Source organism: Haliaeetus leucocephalus, unplaced genomic scaffold (assembly GCF_000737465.1).
Source record: "Haliaeetus leucocephalus isolate CR32 unplaced genomic scaffold, Haliaeetus_leucocephalus-4.0 Scaffold428, whole genome shotgun sequence".
Lineage (NCBI taxonomy): Eukaryota > Metazoa > Chordata > Aves > Accipitriformes > Accipitridae > Haliaeetus > Haliaeetus leucocephalus.
In genome coordinates this window covers 883,697-905,583 of record NW_010972864.1, presented here as the reverse complement: position 1 = coordinate 905,583, position 21,887 = coordinate 883,697, and the positions used below count along the sequence as shown (strand labels likewise).

Below are 21,887 nucleotides of genomic sequence, written 5' to 3'. Positions count from 1 at the left end.
ACCCCACCCCCGCCCCGCCCGCAGCTGGCGAGCAGGGCGAGGAGGGCGGCTCGCGCTGCCGGCACGTCGCTGACACTCGCGCGAGGTAAGCGGCCGCCTCGCGCCGGTGGGGGGGGGCACGGGGGGACGAGGAAGTTTGCCCCCGCCCCGCGTGCCAACGGCTTCTGTCAGCGTTTCGCCCCCCGCTCCGTGAGCGGTAGCCCGTCCTCGGGCGGAGAGGTGCCGTCTGCCCCCGCCTCGGGGCCGAAAGGCCGGCGTCTCCTCCTCGGGCCTCCCTCGCCGGCCGCGGCCCGGGCTCGGGCCTGCCTGCGGCCGCCGCTGCCTCCGCGATCGCCGTGGGAGTGAGTGGGCGATACCCTCTCGCCAACTGCTCGCGAGTGGGAGCTGGGGGGAGGGGGAGGGGGCGCGCCCTGCGGGGTACGGCTGCTCCTCCGCAGCCCCCGCCGTGCCGCTCGGCGGCCCTTGCCTTGGCCTGAGGAACTCTCGGCCAGGTTTAGGGGCTCCCTGCCAGGCCCTGCTCCAGAAGGGTTGTGACGGCGGGGCGCTGAGGCGGATGACACTGGGCCACGCTTGGAGGCCTTCCCTTTTCTTCCTTCCTCTTGAGTTCCGTCCTAGGGTCTCAGCCGGCAGCTAAGGCGTGGGGGCTGCGAGGTTCTGTCGCGGCCGTCACTGGGAGAGGCTCATGCGTGGGATCCAAGCGCCCTGTCAAGCAGGTGGGCCCCCAGTCTCAGCAGAGACCAAGGGCTCGCCTCTGCCTTAAGGACTTGAGGGTGTGGGAGCTGGTGCTTCTGTTTTTCCTCTGCTTTGTGCACCAAAACCTTTGATTGTTGAGTAGTTTGTTCTTGTACTTCTGTGTCTTCCCTTCTTTCCATAATCTGGCTTTTACTAGAGGGGACTTCTTCAGGGCAGAAACTGCCAGTTCTTGAATGTCTGGAAAAGTCCTTGCTCTGCTGTGCAAAGTATTAGTAGGAAAGCAATGACTATTAAGGAGCTGGTTCTCTTTGTGGGAGGAGAGTGTACTTGTTAGTGTCCTGAGAGGCAATACCGGTGAGAGAAGGTTTATATTTTCTGTTTTGTACTTGAAAGTCTTTCCTGAGTATGCCGTGTCATGTGGCCGAGAGTGACGGTGATGTCTGTGTATGTCTGGGAAAAAGACCAAGAAGGTCTATGTGTATACAGTATGTGTCACGGTGTTCTTAAATTCTGAACGGCAGTGTTGTGCTCTAAACTAAGAGAATATAAGACTGAAGACTTATTCAGCTGTTGTTTTCAGGGTGAGTGGCTATACTGTGGCTCTGATGGATAGTCTTTGACTAGTGGAAACCCGTAGGCTTGCTAAGTGTCATGGAGCTCATGAGCTATTAGAAGTAAGGCATACAAATTCTGTTACTGGTTCCTTGGGGAGAGACGTGGAAATAGCACCATGAAAAGTGCTATTAGAGATTTCTTCCCTGGACAGAATTAAAAAAACATATGTCAAATATGATTCGCTGGTCATGCAGCTTCTTTAAAGGAGCAAGTCAGAAGACAGCACTGTTGCCTGGAATTTGAACATTATCAGTCTTGCATGGTTAGAAGTGTCTTCATAAAAAAGTGGATAAATGAAAATGAGTTTAAGGACAATTTAAAATCTGAAAGAAAAGAAAAAGTACAGCTCTAATTTTTCCTTTTGTATAGTGAGTAATTAATAAAAAGAGCATAATGTAAGTATCTTTCAAATTGTTAGAGAAAGACATGCATTTGTCAATACTGGAAGGCTTACTGTAGTTGTAATAAAATGAAAGTATCTGGTCTGTCTTGTACAACTGCTAACTTAAAGTTCCTGTTTGACCTTAAAATCTGTCAAATTAACATCAGATTAGTTAAGGTTTGAAAAGTAATATAATTTTGTTACAGAAATATAATCTCTTTGTCAGTCTGTCAATGGCAAAAATAGATAATTCTTGACCTAAAAAGGTGATATGGAAGTTCTGAGCACTGAGTCTTCCAGTAAACTTAATTTAAAAAAGATATTAGTGAAACTTTGCTGAACAATTATGACTTATGCTATAATACAAAAACAGTGTCTTTGAATAAGAGAACTTAAAAGTTTCAGAAGCCACAAATAAATGTGAAAGGTATGATCAACTGAATCTGTGAAGACTTTTTACTGAGGATCTCTGCTAGTATTCAGACTCTTGTGCAGATTAACTTCTGCGTCGTTAACACCATTCCAGCTCTCATGAAGACATCATCTTTAACTGCCCAAGGCAAATGTCTCAAATAATGCTACTTTCTAGGCTTTCTGTCTCTGAGTTGTAGCTTAAGTCATATTAGAGAGAACAGTTATAGATGGCTGCTGATGTCTATGAAGTTCTGCAGTAGCAGCCACAAAACTTGGTAGAGTCTAATGGATTTATTCACTGTTGCTGTGAGGCACAGGGTTGACAGCAGGCCCACTTTTTCATGGGCTGTGAAAGAGAGCAGCATACTATTTTCTGGAAAAATGTGAAAGGCTGAGAAACTTCCTTTTAAATGGTACTATTATTTGCCACCTTTCAAAAGGTAAAAGGGTAATGCTTAAGACCGCAAAATGCTAAAAATTGCTGGATATGGAAATAAAATTTGTAGCATTTTGTTGGTTTTTTTTTTAAATTGATTATCAAAGAAGCTTTAAAGCTAAGCATTATTTGAAGGGATGAAGAGGGTGGGAATGCCAAATTCAGAGTCTGAGAAGGAAGTTAATAAAGTGCTTACTGCATGAACATTTTATATTCTTCATAGGTGGCATGAAACGTCCTGTTCGTAAGCATATACATAAGGAATGCTCTTGGCACACCTTGATAAGTTACTTTGGCCTAAACATCGATTACCTCTTGTAAAAACCTGTAAGTAAAATAAATGTAATTTGATTTGAGATTGCTTTGATGATTTGCTTTCTGATCACAGTTAGCGTGATCGGCTTCTAAAAGGAAAAGTGAGTATCAGTTACCTTATTTTGTAAAACAGGCAAATCTTCGGTTATATTAACTGACAAGGTAACAACAGTTGACAAAGACTCTGAAAGCTGAATCAATTATTGTGTTTTACAGAAATGGCAGCTCAGAAAAGGAAGTCTATGTTAGTAGAGCCTTCTGCTAAACGTCCAAAGCTGGACAAGAACAGCAAACTGTCATCAGTGAAGAAGGAAAAAGAGGTGTCAGATACAAAACATGTCTCAAATAAATCAAAGCCAAATCGGTGCACAGTGCAGGAGAAAACTGTACTCAAAACCTCTGTCAAATCAAACAGGTCAGTGACAAAAAAAAAAAAGTAATTTTTCTAGGTTATCTTAATAGACTAAATTAGTGCAGACACAATCTAAGCAGAATGAATTTGAGTTAAATATACAGCTAAATAGTAACTAGTGTGAAGATCAGCCTTAAATCATTAAGTATGATATCTGCTACATAATCTTTTTCTGGAACCATGTTAGTGTCTTGAAATCCAGAAAGACTTCCTCCAAAAAAGTTTCTGAAGCAAAAATAAATCTAATACTATATAAGCTAATACTTCATTTGAAAGCCACAAGTGTCAACAATTAAAAACTGCTAGAGATGTTAAAAAGCATTCATCTGGGGTTCATAGTTCAGTCTTGCCATGCATAAAAAACATTAAGTACTACACTTAAGAGTATCCAGGAAGTGAAGTCTTTTTAGAATGATTCTAGAGAAAATTATTCTAAAAGTTGAGTGTGTAAGATCTAGTCTTTTAAAAAAGAAAAGAAAAAAAAAAAAGGCACAGGTTAGTAGGAATGAGAATTGTCTTATGACAAATTCTGCTTTCTGGATGCTGAAAAAATAATTATTTGAATCTTTCAGTGACAACACCAATGAACCTGAACTAGGAACGCGCATGACTACAAGATCATCAGGATTCAACTCGAATAATAAACCAATACCTGACAAAAAGGTCCAACAGCAGCCTAAATCTACAAAAAATAAGGAGGCATGCCTGAAAAAATCTGTGCAAGAAATCCCTAAGTCAAAATGCATAATTGCACCAAATGAGCCCACAGTAATGAGGAGATCACAGAGACTGCAACAGTTAACACATTTACATGTACCAGCAAGATCCCTGCGCAACAGAGAAGTTAAAGAAGAAAAAGCATTGGAAGTTAAACAAAGTAGCCAGACAAAGAGACCCACTCACAGTGTTGCAGCAGCAGTACTTAAATCTGCTGGAGAGGGAATGGAACAGAAAAACACAAAAATAAAACCAAACAACACAAATGAGGATAAAGAAATACATGTAGAAGTGACCAGCTCTCTGAAAGAGAAAAAATGTAAAGTAGACAATAAAAATGGTAATTCCAACAGCCTTCAACATAACCTTCAAGGGTCATCATTATGTCCTGATGAGAGTCTTGAGGAAGTTAAGAAAGACCAAACAGGCCCTGTATCTCCTATTCCTAGCAACAAAAAGAAAGTGGAAACAGATTCTCTTAAGCCAAATTCTAAGACGGTAACTAAGGAAAAGCAACAAATGCATCAGAATGTAAAAAACAGTACAAAACCAAAAAAGATTTCACAGCCATCTGTAAGTGAAACAAATGTGGCTGATCAACCAGAGAATGATGCAAAATCCAAAAGAGTAAGCATCCTTGAACTTTGTGAAGAAATCGCAGGTGAGATTGAGTCAGATACAGTAGAGGTCAAAAAAGATTCCCCTAATGCTGAGTATAGAAAAACAGAAGAAAAGCATGCCGAAATACCGCTTCAACAAAGTGAAATGCTTACTCAGAAAGAACCTAGTCAAAGTACTCAATGCAAACGTTTTTTCCCTAGCAAAAAAGGAATGCCTATCAAATGCACTCTGAATGGTAGAAATAACTCCTCAAACAAAAACTCTAAATGGACCAAAATTAAATTACTGAAAGCTAGTAACATGAAACAAAGTAACTTAAATTCTGCAAATGCCCTCAAGCTTTCTTTGTTAAAAGATTACCCTGAAGTTTCAGAGGCAAGTCAAATAGCTGCAGAAGCAGAGCTTTTAAAGGCACAAGGCAAGCTGTCAATAACAGGACTCTCTGAGAATGAAAGTGCAACTTGTGTGCAGGAGAAATCAGATCCTTCGTCTGAAAGAGCTGGAGCTAAAGAAATAAAACAGCCCACAAAGAGAGGTGCAGAAAATGGTTTGTTGAGTAATTTGACAAAACATTTATGTGAGCCAAGACCAGATGAGGTAAGTAATTTTAATTACAGCATATGGTGGGAGGGTGTTCCCAATCTGTTCTGTTTTCTGAGAATGCCATGCTCAGAAAGTTTGTTTTAACAATGACTTTATTTTACAGTAACTTAAAATTTTCAAATGTATTAAAGATCCTTTACTGGTGTGTTGTCATAGATGGGATGATAGTAAGCTGGAAAATGAATCTGCTCTACCCTGCTAAGTTCTGTAGTTAACTAAGTGTTGATCAATAAAATTTCCTGCTGGAGCCAGAGGTTGTACAGATTCATATGGATGCTTTTTGATCACTTAAGCTTGCATAGCTGTTCTGTGCTGAAAAGGTGTATTAAAAGAAATGAGAGGGGAAAAAAGTGTTCTCTATCTGAATAAGCTTCTATTAAAATTTAAGATTTTAAGGACAAAGGTGTTCTGTAGGAAGTATTTTACAAGGTTATATATAAAATGAAAAAGACTTTTTGCAAAATGAATACCACAAACTTCAATATGGACTAGCTAATCAATTGCATTTTGTTTGTTTGAAATAACATAGGAATCAGAAAACTGGTACTGTATTCGAGATGTTAATACTGAAGTTAACTCAGTGATTTTGTTAATAGGTTAGAAGCATTAAATAGCTTGTGTTTTTAATGTTTTCTGTTTTGTTTAGAACTTTCAATTACATTTGGAGTCAAGTCTGGAAAGTTCTCCAGTAAAGTATGTTACAGCTCCTAAACCACCAAAACAATTAAAAAAAGAACCTGGAGGAAGTGAACCTCAAGGTAACTGTTTACTACTAATTTTTCTTTTTCTTCTGACCAGTTATATGGGAAGCATAAGTCTTCCTTTCAGAGGAGTGCTTCGCAGAATAAGGCACAGTTGGTGCAGAACTAAACTTCTGGGGTTGGAACTGTTCACCAGGGTTTTTATATTTCTTTGTGTGTCACACCCATGGCCACTTTAGTAGCAACAAACGTCCTTTTATCTCTGGGCTGTGTAGTGGGAGAGAGAGGTGTCTGTTTTTTTTACACAGTGCTGATTTTAGTGTGTCTTTGTGCTTTATGCATGAATATTTTAATGCTTAAATATGCTCCATTTGAGTAAAAGTGAAGTAACAACTTTTAAAACAAACAAACAGAAAAAACCCAACTAAATCCTTTCCTTTTCCATGTAATAAAGTAGTAAAACTTCCACATTTCAATTGGGTTCTTCTCTTGGATCGGTTTCTCTTGAGGATTCTCTGTTGGTTACCACTTCCTTTGAATAAGTATCTGCACTTCTTTCTGCTAAATTGTTCTACTTGATCTTGATCAAATTATTGATTGAGTAATCACTCTCCTGTTTTTATTATGTAGTCTTCACTTCAGCCTGTGAATGCAGTTTGTCAAACCTTATGATGAGCATGATGTGAATATTTTGACTCAAGTACATTTGATTAAGAAATATTATCAATGGATCACTAATATGTCTCTTTATTAACTTCCCTCTTGATATTTCATCCTTTTGCTTTTGAGTTTTTGGTTTGTTGGGGTTTTTGTTTTGGTTTGAGTTTTGGTTTTGTTTGGGGTTATTTTGTTTTTGTTTTTTTTTAATCTGAACCCGATTTTGAGTGCACTGTTTAACTATTTAGGTTTACTAACTAGTTTTTTTTCTTGCCGTTGTAGGGTATTTTTGAAGGGCAAAATAGTCCAGCTGTACCGTTAGAGAATGTAAAACTGTTTTTTCTTTCTTTTGCTTTTCTTAATTGTTTCTTCTCCTTAAGTGTTATAAAACACACCTCAGATGGGGGCATACTATACATTTATGATTCTAATACTATGCATAGAGCTATTTATATGGGTGTTGGTATAACCAGATTTAAACTCCCATGTAGTTTCACTGCTGGGTTTGTTTAGCTGCTGGCAAACTGCTCTGCAGAACTGCTGTGGAAACGTTGAAGAAAATTCCATATTTTTTTAAGTATATGTGGAGGAATATCTGAATAATGCTTCAAGGTTGCATCTTTTTTTATTGGCCACAAACAAATTGCAACATTGTCTTGAATATGTTTTTAAAAATCACAATTCGTGTAGATCAAATTACCTTTATAACTAAAACCTTTTTATAATGAGGTTATTATCTTTGATTAATTGTAGGTTTGGCTCCCAAGCAGTTGACGCATACTTCATTTACAAATCAAACTTCTGAAACTGAGAACAGGTATAGTATTTCATATATTATGAAATTACAGTAACCTTCTGTAGAGTTATGAGAGGTTTTATTATAAGACTAACTGTTCTATTGTCTCTCAGCCTCAACTTTCAGTTTCAAATAAGTTGTCCTTTATAAAAACAGACTTTCATTTTACCCAGTTATTAAGGGATGTTTTTATTTTGTTAAGAAAATTATTAAGCAAGATATTTGTTAACTGCACATTTATTTTAAAAAGTAGAATTTAACAGAGTTGGGAAAACATTTCTAATGGTCTTTTCCTCAAATCAGATGATAATGAGAGAGTATGGGAAAGGTTTACCACATGATTTTCACTTACCGAATGACTTCACTTACTTCTGGAAGAGTTTTCTAATCCTTAACTTATGGGAGTCTTGTATATATGAAATCTTTTTAGGTGGGGAAGAGGGGATTTAATTTGGGATTGTTTGTGACTGCTGTGAAATTAAGGTGTCAGCTGCCATAAAAAATTATTCTTGTTCTTATTACTATCATAATTGTTCTTACTGCTAACTAAATTGTTCTTACTACTAACAGTTCAAATTTATGTTTTATCCTTGATCATGTTGACTCTTGTAGTTTTTGAACAATTCTGACATAGTCTCTGGTTTTATCCGATTATAAGCTAAAGATAATAATTCAATAATTTCTTCGTACCTGATACCTTGAACAGCAACCTAGTTGGCACAGTGGTTAGTATATTGATACTGTTTTCTATATTCATAATGGACACAAGAAGAAATGATGCAGTCCATTTTCAGTACATCTATCTGAGGCCAGATTAACAATTCTGGCTAACCAGCCTTTTTGTATGTGTTAAAAAACTCTACTACTATGGAATTTCACAGAAGATGGGTGGTAAGGTAGATGTAAAACTAGTTAAATTAATATTTTTAGATTTTTTCAATAAATATTACAATAACTTTGATTTCTCATATTTTTATTCTCAACTGCCAAACAGCTTTATGGTATCTAATCACATTTATTAACTTTATTAGCTGAATGAGCCTATATTGATTTACTATTATTTGTATTTATATATTTCTTGTGAGAGCTTTCTTACCCTGCTTTCCATAGGCTATCCAAGATTTAAGCCATCATTCTTTCTGTGGTACTCCTGGCACAACATAGAGTAATGTGCATATCTACAGTGTAGCTCTCTTTAGGGCTTTGTAAGAAAAGGTTGCAGTGGGAAAAGGCAAACCTTGAAGTAGCTACTTAATGCAAATTTTGGGGCACATGACAGGAATAAAAAAATTAGCTCTGTTTTAGCACAAAAAATGATGTTTTAGAAAGGTCTGGCAAGAGTTTTTCTTTTTGAAAAATTACTGAATTTTGAATATTCAGTAATATTTTGAAATTCTGAATATTTTGAAAAATTACTGAATTTGAAAATCACTGAACTAGCCTGATACCTGTACTACAGCAGCTGCTACAATTAAGTGTTTGGCCCTATATCCTAAGTTTGGTAAGAAACAGAAAACATGTAAAAACCTAGTTGAAGTACGAGTATTTTTGTGTGTGTGTTTTGCTTTGGTGATCTCCACAAGTGTTATCCAAACCTGGAATTAATGTTGTTTTTCTCCTTAATATAGTAGCAAGTTCATAGAATAACTTTGTTGTTGATGTATTATAGTATTTTCCAGTGTTTCTTTCAGTCGTGACAAGAGAAAACTTAAACTGAGTAAGAGATTCCAGTGATATCCATCCATTTATTCCTCAGGTCCTCTTTTCCCTCCCTTCACTGCCAGTCATTAGAAAAGGATAAGTTTAAACTGAATTTAAGAGATTTATGACATCTGTTGTATACTTCCCACTTATATTTGTGGGAATATTTACATGGTCTGCTTTAGCAGCCTGATGTATGATACCTAGAACTAGAAACCTAAACTTTAAGTAGGAAATATGTAGCATTAGGCACCATCAGTCAGTCATGCTCTGAAAATGCCTCAGTTAAATGCTTGTGTTAATGGTTGTGACTAACCTACCCCACTTGATTATAAATTTAATATTTTAATTTTTTTATTAAAAAAATCTTGTGATTAGGCTAATCACAAACTGTATTTTTTGGTTAATCCTTTTATTTCCTTATTTTTCCATTTGAATTACAAATTAAAATATATAGGACTGTGTTTTGGGTAATTAACTTGGGTTTGCTTCTCATTAAAGTTTAGCTGTGCTAATCATGATGGCTTTGAGTATCTAGGATGACATGTATAAGCAGTCCCTTTTTTAACATGAAATATATTTATATTTCAAGGGTTCCATTGTCAAATCCTTCATTAGCATCAAAATGCAGTAACTTCCTACCATCTGAGGAACATATTCAGAAGCTAAAAGAAGCAGGAAAAGATGGTGATAAGCAGCTGATCATAGTAAGTAATACCTTTTTAGTGAGGCTTATAGCTTCTTGAAGAAATTACTTTTGAATTTGCACTGCTGTGTTTTTATGAACTTGTCTAAAAATCATTACTTATACATACTACTATTACCATTGTAAATGATTGTGAAAGTAGAACCTGTACTACATTGTTATTCACTGTTGATGGAAAAATGGTGGCAGACAAACTTAACATTTAAAGCTGATTCTTGTTAGAACAAATTTCTGCATTTTTTTAATAGAATGGCTATTCAGTAAAAATACAGTTGTTTTAGGGAGAATGAATTTGCCTTTGCTTATGTGCAAAATCTTTCTTAAAATTTCAGAATTATAGGGGGAGGTGCATCTGGCAGATTGTGTGGAAAAATAATATCAACAGATTTATTCCTGCATCATTCAAATGTCTGTTGTTCTGAGACAAAGATATTCCTGTGGATGCGCTCATTTTCACCATAATATTTAAGCAGCAATACTAGTTTCATTATTTGTTCTTACCCTTTTCGCTATTGGCTACCAAATGCAGGTATCTCTTTTAAAATAAGAAAATGCACAATGAGAAGGCGGAGAGTGGCATGCAGTTGTTTTTCTATCTTGTAGAATCACACAACTTGATAGTGAAACAATTGGAGGTTTTGGTTGTGTTTCATTTTATGTTTTTAATAATTCACACATGGGATAATCCTTGAGAAATGAAAGGCTGGAGCTGGGAAGCTACAAAGAGAGAGGAATCCAGGCCATTAGGAAGGAGGACTTTGTAGTAAGCTTCTTATGAAATTACCCCTCTCACATATATCACTGGTGGTCTTGCTAAACTGCAATTTTTTAATGTAACACATGGATTATACACATGAAATACTAACTAAAATAGAACCAGGTGAATTCTGAACACTATCTTGTCGCCATGTTGAAATATTTTAAAATCAGAACTTCTGAGAACTAAATTGATAAACATATCCTTGACTTGCCTAAAGTGATACAAATCTAGGCACTTGAATGCCCAGTCACAGGGTGATAAAAGAACCATATCTAACATTTAAGAAGTATTTCAGCTATTGCCTCTTTAAAACTCATTTTACCAAGAGAGTTAAAATGCATTATTAAATATCTTGACTATATTAAAAGGACTATAAGAATATTCCTTTTCATTTTGGTAAAGCTAACTTAATTTTTGCTCATACAGTAATACAACTTGACTGAAGAGATGCTAGGATCTTTGACAAGAAGACATACAGAACTTTCTGCTTAGCTACTGAGGAGAGAGGTTGTGTAGTTCTCCTCTGCAGTGTTCATACAAAGAGATTTTTTGCAACTTATTGACTATGCTGGTAGTATTTGTGTTTTCAGCCCAAATTAGGAGAGTAATATTTTTCCCCTTGGTATTCAACAGTAAAATTTTTAAGTTATTCACCTAGCAAAATTTTAGAATATAAAGAATGGGTTGTCAATGAAGAACACTAGGGAAAATAGGGGAGACCTAGTTTCTTGTTTTCTGTGTGCATTTCTGGAAAATGCAAGAGTGCACTGTATTTAATTTTTAAATGTGAAAATAACAGCTTCATAATATCTAATATATTTCAGCACTTCATACAAATCTAATTCACTTTGACTTCATTGAGTTCAGAGTAGGCTTTTTATCGTGTTGAAAGGGCATTTTGGTAATGGCTGTAGTTCATGTTACCAAGAGAGCATTAGGTAAGGTATTGCTCTGTTATTCTTTTACCTGGGGAAAAACCGCTTTTAGCATTGTCAAAACATATAGAGGAATTGAAATATTTGTTAAGCCATTTTGTAAAATACTATTCTTGACATTAGTTACTGTGGAGACGAGACATAGTTATGTCTAGAATAGTTTGTGCTAGCATCTGGAGGGCAAAAATTGCTAAATGTGACTTCTAAAGTACCAGACTTTGCTTGTACAAATACTCAAAAGATTGCGGATTAAATGCACGTAATACAATAAGGTGCCTTTTGTAGTTAATAGTTTTGTTTGCAAAACAGTGGTGAATTTCTTAAATGTGGATTCTGAATGGCTGGTGTTTTGGTGTTTGGTTTTTTTTTTTTTTTTTAGGAAATATTTCCAAAGGTGTTCATGTACTTCTGTAATGATCCTCTGAGAACAGAGAAAAGATTCATTTGGTTTAAAAGCTGTTCAGGTTGAAATTTCTCCTATACAGAGAGCAGTCTTACTACACAGAGTCAAATCACTTAAATTAGCATTTATAGTGTCTGTAAAAAATTTTATAGTTAATAGCTAGAAATCATTTTTATTTCAAGTTTCTGCCATGTTGTATTAAGAGAAGCAGTTTCATTATTATTCTTTACCTTGAGCAAAGTTGGGAAGTCATGCTTTTATTCTTAGCAAGGGACTTTAACTTGCACTTTGTTACACTTTTTAAAAAAAAAAAATTAAATGCCTGAAAGGTGCAATTTTGGGCTCTCTACTGTGAGATCTGATTCTTTTGGAGATCCATCAAGCCAGTCCATCTTAATGTATGTACAGAATACTTCTTTCTTTTTGTAACTGAAGCGGAAATAATAGTTGGGCTTAGTTTGACTCATCACATGATACACTATCTTTGTTTTGCTGTTTTTTTGCTATTGAATTTTCCTAGTCTTTTTTATTTAAGTTTGACATCTGTCCTTTTAATTGTCTTTACAGTATCTGAGGCTCAAAGTCTGGGATGTTACAATATTGTCTGTGTATTCTAACCTTTTCATTTTGCTGAGCTGTATTTAGAGAGGTGTGATGGTAAAACTAGTCTTTGTTTTCCACAATATGCTTTATTTATTTATATTTAATCCTTAAAGATGTATCTTACCCCATATGATTGCTATAATGAATAGATTGATTTTCTATTTTCTTAAGTAATACAGTCTTTAACAAGCTTTAAGGCTATTTGACTGTAACAGTAATAAAATAATACAACTTCTGTTTGTAGAGGAAATATTTAGTAGCTGTATGTGCACCATTCTTTTTCTTTGTACACATCATTTAGTTACCTGAGCAGCTTTCAAACACAAAATTATCTTCATTTGGTCGAGGTACAACTAAGACAAAAGATGAGTTGTTTCTGTTTTCTTCGGATTTGCTTGCTGTCACACATCTTAAAAAGCAAGTCTCTTCAGAGTGTAGAACTTCAACTGAAAACAGCAAGGAATCTAATGCCACAACAAACTTCGTAAAACAAACAGTGACAGGAAACAGTGGTGTTCAAAGTGATGTACGAAGATTTAGGTTCAGAGCGAGGAGAGTATGATCTGTTTTTCTGGAGGCTAAAAATATGTTATATTCCAAATCTATGACCTGGTGTTTGCAGAAGTAGTCTGTTCTGAATATTTGTGAACTGTACCCTCTTACACTTCATTTAAATGTTCAGTTGGTAGGTTGACAGTTATGTGAAGCTTCATATTGGAAGTTTTATAGAGTAATGCACTAAAATTGTTCTTTACTTTCCAAGTACTTCAATCTGATGTGCAAATACGAGAACTTGAACATGAAATCATCTGTTCCTTTAACTTCTGAAATGGAAAGAAATACAAATGTGCAAAGCATATGTTTTCAATTTTCATAAAATGAGATATGCTTTACATCCAAGTCAAGGAAAGTCAGTTGTTTGCTTCTTGTAAAAATTCTGCTTGCCTGCCAGATCCATGACAAAATTTTGACCATAAAAATAGGAATTGATAAAAGCATTAATGCTACAAAGGAATGTTCTAAATAATGACCTATGAGGTACAGGGATACTTCTTCCATTTTATGCCACTAGGGAGACATGTTCCTTTGAAAATTAAGCTAGTCTTTTGAAAATGATACTCATCAGTTTTAGGAGAGAACGTGTAAAAAGAATGAACAGCTAAAGTCACTGGAGTGATAAAAAGATAGTATAGTGTTACAGAGACTTTTCTGTCTTTCTAGAGATCTGAGTTAATGCCTGGATGCAAGCAAACATGATTAGATGTGGATGATCTTTATAAGCATCAGCAAATGCATGGATCAGCATTGCTTGATGGAAGATGCTTTTGATTCTGAGGTTTGAATTGGTGCTATATGTGGAAGTGATGTGCAGGCTAATTGAGTTTACACATTTGGATATCATACTTGGAATTTTTCCTTATGTATATTTTGGTTGAACTTGAACATAGTTTCCTGTTTGACTGAAATAAGTAATATATGAAAGAAATATTTTTATTTAAGCTGAAAACACAGTCCTCTGGAAATAATAAGTATAAAAGTGATTTCTTATGACTCTGAAGAGAGTTGCGTAATGATCATTTAAAGCTTCTGGTTTCTTAAACTAGTATAGTCTGGTTGGCAATTTCTCTGAAGAACTGGAGAATGGCTTTTGGGCAATGTTTTGTTCTTCACATTAGTTAAGTACTGCCTCTTTTCTTTCCTGTAATCCCAGTAAAAACAAGGCAGTGATTACTGCATAAGTGACTGGAGAGGGAGTTTGGTAGTTGAGAGCAGTCACTCTTCCTTTCTTCCCACAAAAATCTTATCCTTTCGGACAGCTTGCTCTTAGGGGGGGCAGTAATGGCCATCCTTTCTTATTATCACTCCTTCCCATTTCTACTTCACTGCAGCAACCCAGCTTTCTCTAGCAAATTCGGGTGGGTTGTGTTTGATGTCCTTTGTCCTGAAGGTGAGAAATGTTTTGTAAGGTTAGCTGCAGACCTGATACAGGAATTCAGGCACCAAGGCTACTAACATTGTGTTGTGGGTTAACCCTGGCAGGCAGCTAAGCACTGTGCAGCTGCTTGCTCACTCCCCTAAGTAGGGAGAAAACTCATGGGTTGAGATAAGGACAGTTTAATAGGTAAAGCAAAAGTGGTGCATGCAAGCAAAGCAAAATAAGGCATTTATTCACTACTTTCCATTGGCTTGCAGGTGTTTAGCCATCTCCAGGAAAGCAGGACTTCATCATGTGTAACAGTTGGGAAGACAAATGCTGTAACTACAAACGTCATCCCCTTCCTCCCTCTTTCCCTCAGCTTTTATTGCTCAGCATGATGCCATATGGTATGGGATACCTCTCTGGTCAGTTGGGGTCAGCTGTCCCAGCTGTGTCCCCTCCCAACTTCTTGTGCACCCCCAGCCTACTGGCTGGCACAGCAGTGGAGAAACAGAAAAGGTCTCATGCTGTGTAAGCACTGTGCAGCAATAGCTAAAACATCCCCGTGTTATCAATGCTGTTTTGGTCACAAATCTAAAGCATAGCACCACAGCAGCTGCTGTGAAGAAAATTAACCTTATCCCAGCCAAAACCAGTACACATTGGAACACCGTCTGTAATATTCTTGAGTAATGTTTTTATATGGGTTGAGAACAGATTAACTGTCCATTGTAAATATTGTGCAGATTTCTTTTTTAACTTTTGTGGTTTCTTCATATTGCTTTAGCTAATGACCAGTGAGGATATCATTTCATGATGGATAATGACCCTCTATTTTCATTTTTAAAATATGTGAAATAAAATTAGATACATTACAGTTCTTGAAAGTTTCAAGTTGGTTTATATCCTCTGGCTAAAACAGCTTTTCAGAAAGATGGGTACAGGTGATGGGGGTTTTTTTTGGTTGGTTGTTTTTTTGTTGTTGTTAAATTCCATATTCTTCATTTTGAAGTGAAACTTGTTTCTGAGTTGGGTCATGTCTCCTGATCCTCCTGGTCAGCAAGGGGATCTACCCATCAGCTTCAGTCTTGAATGCATCTTTCGTTGAAATAGCATTCTTTGACCTTTTGATTTTCTGTGGAGAGCCCAAAAATCTTTGTGTTGTTCCTTCCTGCTCTTCTTGTATTTCCTTTCCAGCCTGCCTGTTTCTATGGCTGGGTTTTATTCTTTGCTCTGTGAAAAGACTAGAGGAAAAAATAATCTTCCTCTAACTAACACTAGGTAATAAAGAAGGAGGTGACCTAATCTGTGTCTGAAGAGAGAGAAAAGAAAAAAAAAAAAAAAAAAAAAAAGGCCCCTTTTCATCTCCTACAGAGGCACCAAATGCCTTTTTTGCTTGCAGGGCTCCTTATTCCACATATGGAGGATCAGCAGACATGCACCTTCTCAAAGAAGATATTGGTAAGACTTTTCTTTCTGTCTAACACAGAATTAAGAAACCCTTCTGGAGATTAAGACAACATTGTCGCAATGTTCAGTTACAGTTAGCCTTGAAACAGTGGATCTTGTATATCCTGTGCTTATATTAATGAGGATTGCCTGAGTTGTCAGGAATGCTTAATTGCCATCTACACATGCAGAATTTGCTTAGGAAATAAAAGTATCCTTGCTCTTTATTGTTATTGTTTAGAAAATTGAGTTGTAAATAGAGTAACACGTTTTTCTGCCTGCAACCCCACATTTTCTTAAATATTGCTCTGAAAAACATGTCTCTCAGTTCTGAGAGTCAAACCTCTTACATCTTTTTCTAGCTGTGACAAATTGACAGTTTATTCTCCAGTACCCAGTATCCGATGTTTGCTGAGAAGATTCCCCCCCCGCCAAATCCCACTTTTAAGTTTTTATTTACTCTCCTATGTGGTGCATAAGGTGTTCTTGGGTTGGTTGGGGGTTTTTTTTGTTATTCTTCCCTCCCCATTAGGAAGAACTGGCAACCTTTAATGCACTATTATTGTTTGGGAGCACTTTTGCCCTCTTGATGCATGCCCTTTCCAATTTTGCTTATGCAATGACATCAGGTTAAAAATAGTCAGATTCTGTAGATGTTTTGTTAAAGTACAGAAATGCATTCTTCATCATTCCTGACTTTATTTTGCATGTCCTGTTTTGTTGTTGTTGTTGTTGTACTCTGCATTGGATTTACAAAGCTGCTTTTTTTTTTTTTGTCTGAAGCATTATGTCCTATGGTGTGGCTTTGAAATAGTACTTTGGTTACACAAAAAGGCTATTTTCTTTACTGCCCTCAGGATACTGTAAAGTATTTGCTGAAAAGTATAGTCAGCATTTGTTAGGGCTACAGAGTTCAAAAGATTGCTTTAGATACTACAATGTGTTTTTTATGATAATTCACATAGATTCTTAATACTAACCTCTGTGTGTAGCCCATTGATACAACTGAATGTGTGTAAAAATAATATCAGCGAAACCCTTAAAAAACAAAAACCAAACAAAAAATCCACCCCAAAACCCAAACACGCTGATACCTGCAACATCCAAGAAAGTCAGTCTGTAAAATACAATATGGCAGTACTATTCCAGGGAAATAATCTGTTCCTGGAGACTTGCAAAGCAACATATGTGTCTACAAGGCAAGATGGGATGAGCTAAGGAGCCTGACAACTTTGAGGATATCCTTGCCCCAAATTTTTTTGATGACTTCCTACACAGCTAGGCTTTTTTTTTGCTTGAGATTTTTGGTAGTAAACTAATAGATACTTCGGCTTAAATACCTTTAGCTTTTTGATCATTTGAAAATAAATTGTTTCATGAGACTTACTACAGCACTGATATGTGCTAAGTATTTTAAGAGTTGCATTATGTAGCTATTTTCTAATTTACATGTCTTATTTTTTTGAAGTATATTCCAAGCATCAAAGTAGACTTCCTCTTCGCTTATCCTACCCTAGGTATAGGGGATATGTTCTCCATCTTCAAGATAGGAACTACTGAGTTTGGTTCAATTGGTTCATCTTAAGATAATCGCCATACATCATCCTTCCTGTTGAACTGCCTTTTTTCACCTTTCATGTATAAACCCTTGAAATGCAGTATATATTTTGGTGGCCAGATGGGCCACCTTGCTGCTTTAAAGAAAGTCTGCAGGTAAAGTAAAACGTCTTGGATTCAACTTTTACACCTTTAGAAATTTCATCTTATTCTGACTTTGCAAATCTAACCTCAGGGTTCATCTTTCTTTTTTCCTTCAGAAAATTAATGTACTCCTGTTTCTCCTTCTGTATACAGTAGGAATGTATAAATTGACATACTATTGAAGAAATAACTTCTCAGATTGAGCTTATTTCTTTTGTCTGAGTTCCATTTAAAGAGAAGTTCAACTCTGAATTTGCCTGGCCAGTTGTAGCTTTAATCTTGTGTTGGAAAGAAACTGATACCTACATTTTAGTTTTCACTAATGACTGCTTGAAATAAGTTGCTGTTGTGTGGAGAACTGAGCTGTCATGTAGCTCTTAGACATACTTAAAACATATCTTTGAAGATGGAAGGAGTAAGAAATGATTCATAAACACTTTTGCTGTGTTGCAGAATGCTTTCTTCCATAAAGTAGGCTTTTTTACATGAATATTTTCAGCTCTTAAAAAACAAAATTAAGCTCAGGTGATCTGTTTTCTTGCAAATTTTGCACTTTCAATTTGTGCACACAGATAAATTTCCTTTTAAAAAACACCCTCAAGTCTTCTTTTGCTTATACCGTATCCTATTTTAGAATATAAAATAACTTTTTTCCTCTATCACTTGTTATATGTGTTAAAATAGATTAAAAGTTACATTTATTGCTGCTTACATAAACTCAATTTCCAAATGTAGTTAAAGAAAAAAATATAATGTATTTGAGCATTAAGCCATCACTTAAAACATGCCATTTTGGCTAGAGACTTCAATCTAACTGGTCTTCTTTTGCTCTTTGCAAAAGGCACTCCCTGCACCTGACACTTCACTCTTTATTAGGCACTGACTCCTTAATCTGAGCATACTTCCAAATTAGTAACACTTTTAATGAATAAATAGCAAAGCAATAGGTACAGAGTAGTGCCCTTAATTTGCTAATGGTTGTAGAGTAGGAGGATAACCTAAAGGGTCATGAGTAAAATGGTATGATCTTCCATTTGTATTGTAGCTGCTATCCAGTGTCTGAAAAATAAAAGTTATGAACCCTGTACAATTAAGATAGCATGTCAAACATCATTGTTAGCTGTTTCCAAGAGTTAAGACTTAAGTCCTGACAGTATATTAAATGAGGATTTCAATCAGTGAAGAGAGGGATAAAAACCATGATGCTATTTGATTGCCTTGAAATACTTGGTTTTCGTAAAAACCTAGAAGGTGGTGATCAGCTGTTGCGGATTTATTGCTGATCTTAACAATTATTTCCGTAACTATTTTTTTTTTTTATATTATCCTTTCAAACATTCAGGAAAATGGCTCACATTTGGCCTACCGCAAAACAACTCACAACCAAAAGTCAGGCAGCAGCAGAACTGTAGGGAGAATGAAATAGTGTGGGGCTGTATGTGGGAATTTTCTTTGTGGAAGATGATTGTATTTACTGCAAATAGGGTAATGAAGGAAAAATTCTGGTTTTTGTATTTCATAAAATAAAAGAGAAGTAATTTGTTCAAAACTGATGGGGGTGGAGCTAATTTTAATGTTAGGTAGAGTTTGCTCTGTGATTGATGCCTGTGCCTTTTAAGGCTGTGTGGGATTTTGAAAGATGGAGTTCTAAATTCTGTACTTGTTCTTTCTCCTCTTTCACTGCATTTTAGCCTCTGTGTTGAGTTTCCAGAAGATAAGTTATAAAAGGCATGTCTGATTAGATTAAAGTTCTGTTGAACTGTATTTACTGTGCTTGCAATTGACAAATACCTTTCTTTCTTTTTTTTTTTTTTTTTTTTTTCCTTTTAAATAGGATGCGGGACAGAAGAGATTTGGTGCTATTTCCTGTAATATTTGTGGAATGCTTTACACTGCATCAAATCCAGAGGATGAAACCCAACATCTGCTATTTCATAACCAGTTCATAAGCGCTGTGAAATATGTGGTATGAAAACCTTATCTTTTTAAAGACATAAGCATTATCTTTTATTTGCTGTGTACTAGTTACAATTATATTAAGTTGTGTTCTAATGGATTAGTATCATAGTAGGCTATAAATAATCCACTTTGGGAAATAAGTGTTTTTAAGAGCCATGGTAGACAGGTTATGTGTAATGTATAAAAATATTTAGTAGGATAGTGGTGTTTCATTGCCATTGTATTCTTTCTGTTACAATTCCCTAATCTTGGTGGGGGGTGAGGGTGGTGATAGGAAAACAAGGAATGTCACTGTTCTGAAAGTGCTAAATAGAGGTTTCAGTACAACTGGTGTTTGTGTTGGCTTAATAGTCAGATAAAGAGCTGATGGTACTGTTTGTGTAATTGTGTAATCTTAGATGACTTCTAAATTACTTTTTCTTAATTATGTGTAATTTGAAGAGAAACTGCCTAGGAATCCAGCTGATACAACTTCATAATATATTGAAACTTTACTGTATTTATAGTGTGATTGTAATCTTTAAAGTCCAAAGTATGATTCCATAACTTCATTATATGTGCTGTATCTATCTCTTGTATTAAACCTCAGATTTGAAAAATTTTGTACAATTTAAAGTATATTGTAAAATCAGCTACTTCACACTAGCTGATATTACAAGACTTACAGGAAATACCTGTTCACATGTCTGAAATCCAGAATAGAATCCACAAAGTCTATTTTCTTTATCACACATGTTACCTTCAGTACTCTACACTCGAGTAGATAAGACCTCCAGGATAACTGAACTGAGGCCACCAATTCATTTCATGTAGGTACGAAATGGCTGTTGGGCTACTCTTAAATCTCAAGCTCAATTTTATCCCACTGTTTACAAATATAAAGATACATCTTCATAGCTAAAGTGTTTGAAACTACCTGGTAAATAGTTCTGGTATTTGTTCTGTTCTTGGTTAGTTTTTGCTGAATAATCCAGACATTTTGAAAGATCTCTTCTGATATACATTAGCTACATTGTAGGGTGAGACAGAACAGAAAGTGTGATGCAACACAGTACATTATAATGGCAGCATATAATACATTTCCCCATTTTATTCCTGTTTGTCCATTCTGCCCTCCCCCCTGGCCCCCGCCCCAAGTACTTTCAGATCCAGAATGTTACCAAAGATATAAACATAATTTACAGAAAATGGTGTTAGTTCTTTTGGGCAGAAGCTGGCAGATGAGTTCAGTAGTTACTTAAAGCTGCTATGTTCACGTAGGTAGGAAGCTGCACTGAAGTATTTTGGAGGTTGAAAGAGCTGAAATTTCTCATTTGTATGTATGTCTAGAGTAACAACATGATGAACTAAATAACTATGTATAAAGTTAGGTATGCTTTTAAGTTGAGAAAGTTTCCCTATTGTTTTTCTCAGTTGTTAGGCATCTTTTTAAAACTTCACACAATGTGTACTTAAGCAAATTATTTGTATTGTCAGTTCAGTGAGTAAACAGTTCTATCTCTGAAATCTTTTAAGATTCTAGTTGTGTTTTGTGACATCATAGACAACTACAGAGGAATGATTTAGACGGTTATTCTAGAATAGAAACTGTAGAGTAAGAGGCAAAGGAAGGAGTCTTATGAGGCTTTAAATTCCCCTCACCTGATTTTTTTTTTTCTCATAATAATTTGATTGACACTGTTTTCTGCATGGGTAAGTAACTTTTGCCATGCTAAAGAGATAAGTCTTTAGCACTAGTCATTTGACCCATAGTCAGTGGTTCTTGGTTGATTGTATTATGATAATGTCCATGACAGAAACATCCTCTTAGAAAATAATTGAATTTTAGATCACCCTTCTTGCCAGTGAATTAGTACACCAAATCTCTACTTGTTAACTCTTAGTCATCCAGAAATACCAGAAGAATGTTTGCTAGTTATCTTAGTTTTGCTAGGAGGTTTCTAGTGGGGATTTTTGGGAGGATGGCTTGGAGGTGTGATATGCTTGGTTTCTAGATATTTGTGTGTAGTTACTGTGTTGAAACTATAACTGCCTTCCTTTCCCTGACAGAAAGTGTTAACTGGACAGTAGCATCATGGGTTTTAAAAAAAATTGTACTAGAGAAGGTCTTGATAACTTCTTGGTTAGACTTTCCGGTCCAGGAACATCTGGTCTTGGTGACCTTGGTATGTTACTTTACTAGCTCTCCAGATACTCTTTTTTATGTAGTTAGTAGATTTAGTATTATTGTTGATTTGGAGGCCATTCTAAGGTATCTTAGAAGCATTTTTCATTCTCTTGTCGTTCACATTTTTCATGCCATATGATGCAGTCCCAGTCTGACTTGAGAAGACTTTTCTCAGTTTTTCCTCCCTTTTGAGTGTCTCGTTACATGCCTAGTAGTTCTATTG

At 36.2% G+C, this 21,887-nt stretch overlaps 1 protein-coding gene across 2 annotated transcripts in view; it reads left to right on the top strand.

Moving 5' to 3' along the window:
- Nucleotides 1–21,887, top strand: part of ESCO1 (establishment of sister chromatid cohesion N-acetyltransferase 1) — a 35,113-nt gene continuing 13,226 nt past the window's right edge. For both annotated transcript variants that reach the window (XM_010574311.1, XM_010574313.1), the window contains exons 1-8: nt 1–85; nt 2,764–2,867; nt 3,072–3,270; nt 3,840–5,202; nt 5,855–5,966; nt 7,320–7,383; nt 9,656–9,770; nt 19,373–19,504. In XM_010574311.1, coding sequence (XP_010572613.1) covers nt 3,074–3,270; nt 3,840–5,202; nt 5,855–5,966; nt 7,320–7,383; nt 9,656–9,770; nt 19,373–19,504 — 1,983 coding nt within the window. In that variant the 5' untranslated portion in view covers nt 1–85; nt 2,764–2,867; nt 3,072–3,073. The remainder of the gene's footprint in view (nt 86–2,763; nt 2,868–3,071; nt 3,271–3,839; nt 5,203–5,854; nt 5,967–7,319; nt 7,384–9,655; nt 9,771–19,372; nt 19,505–21,887) is intronic.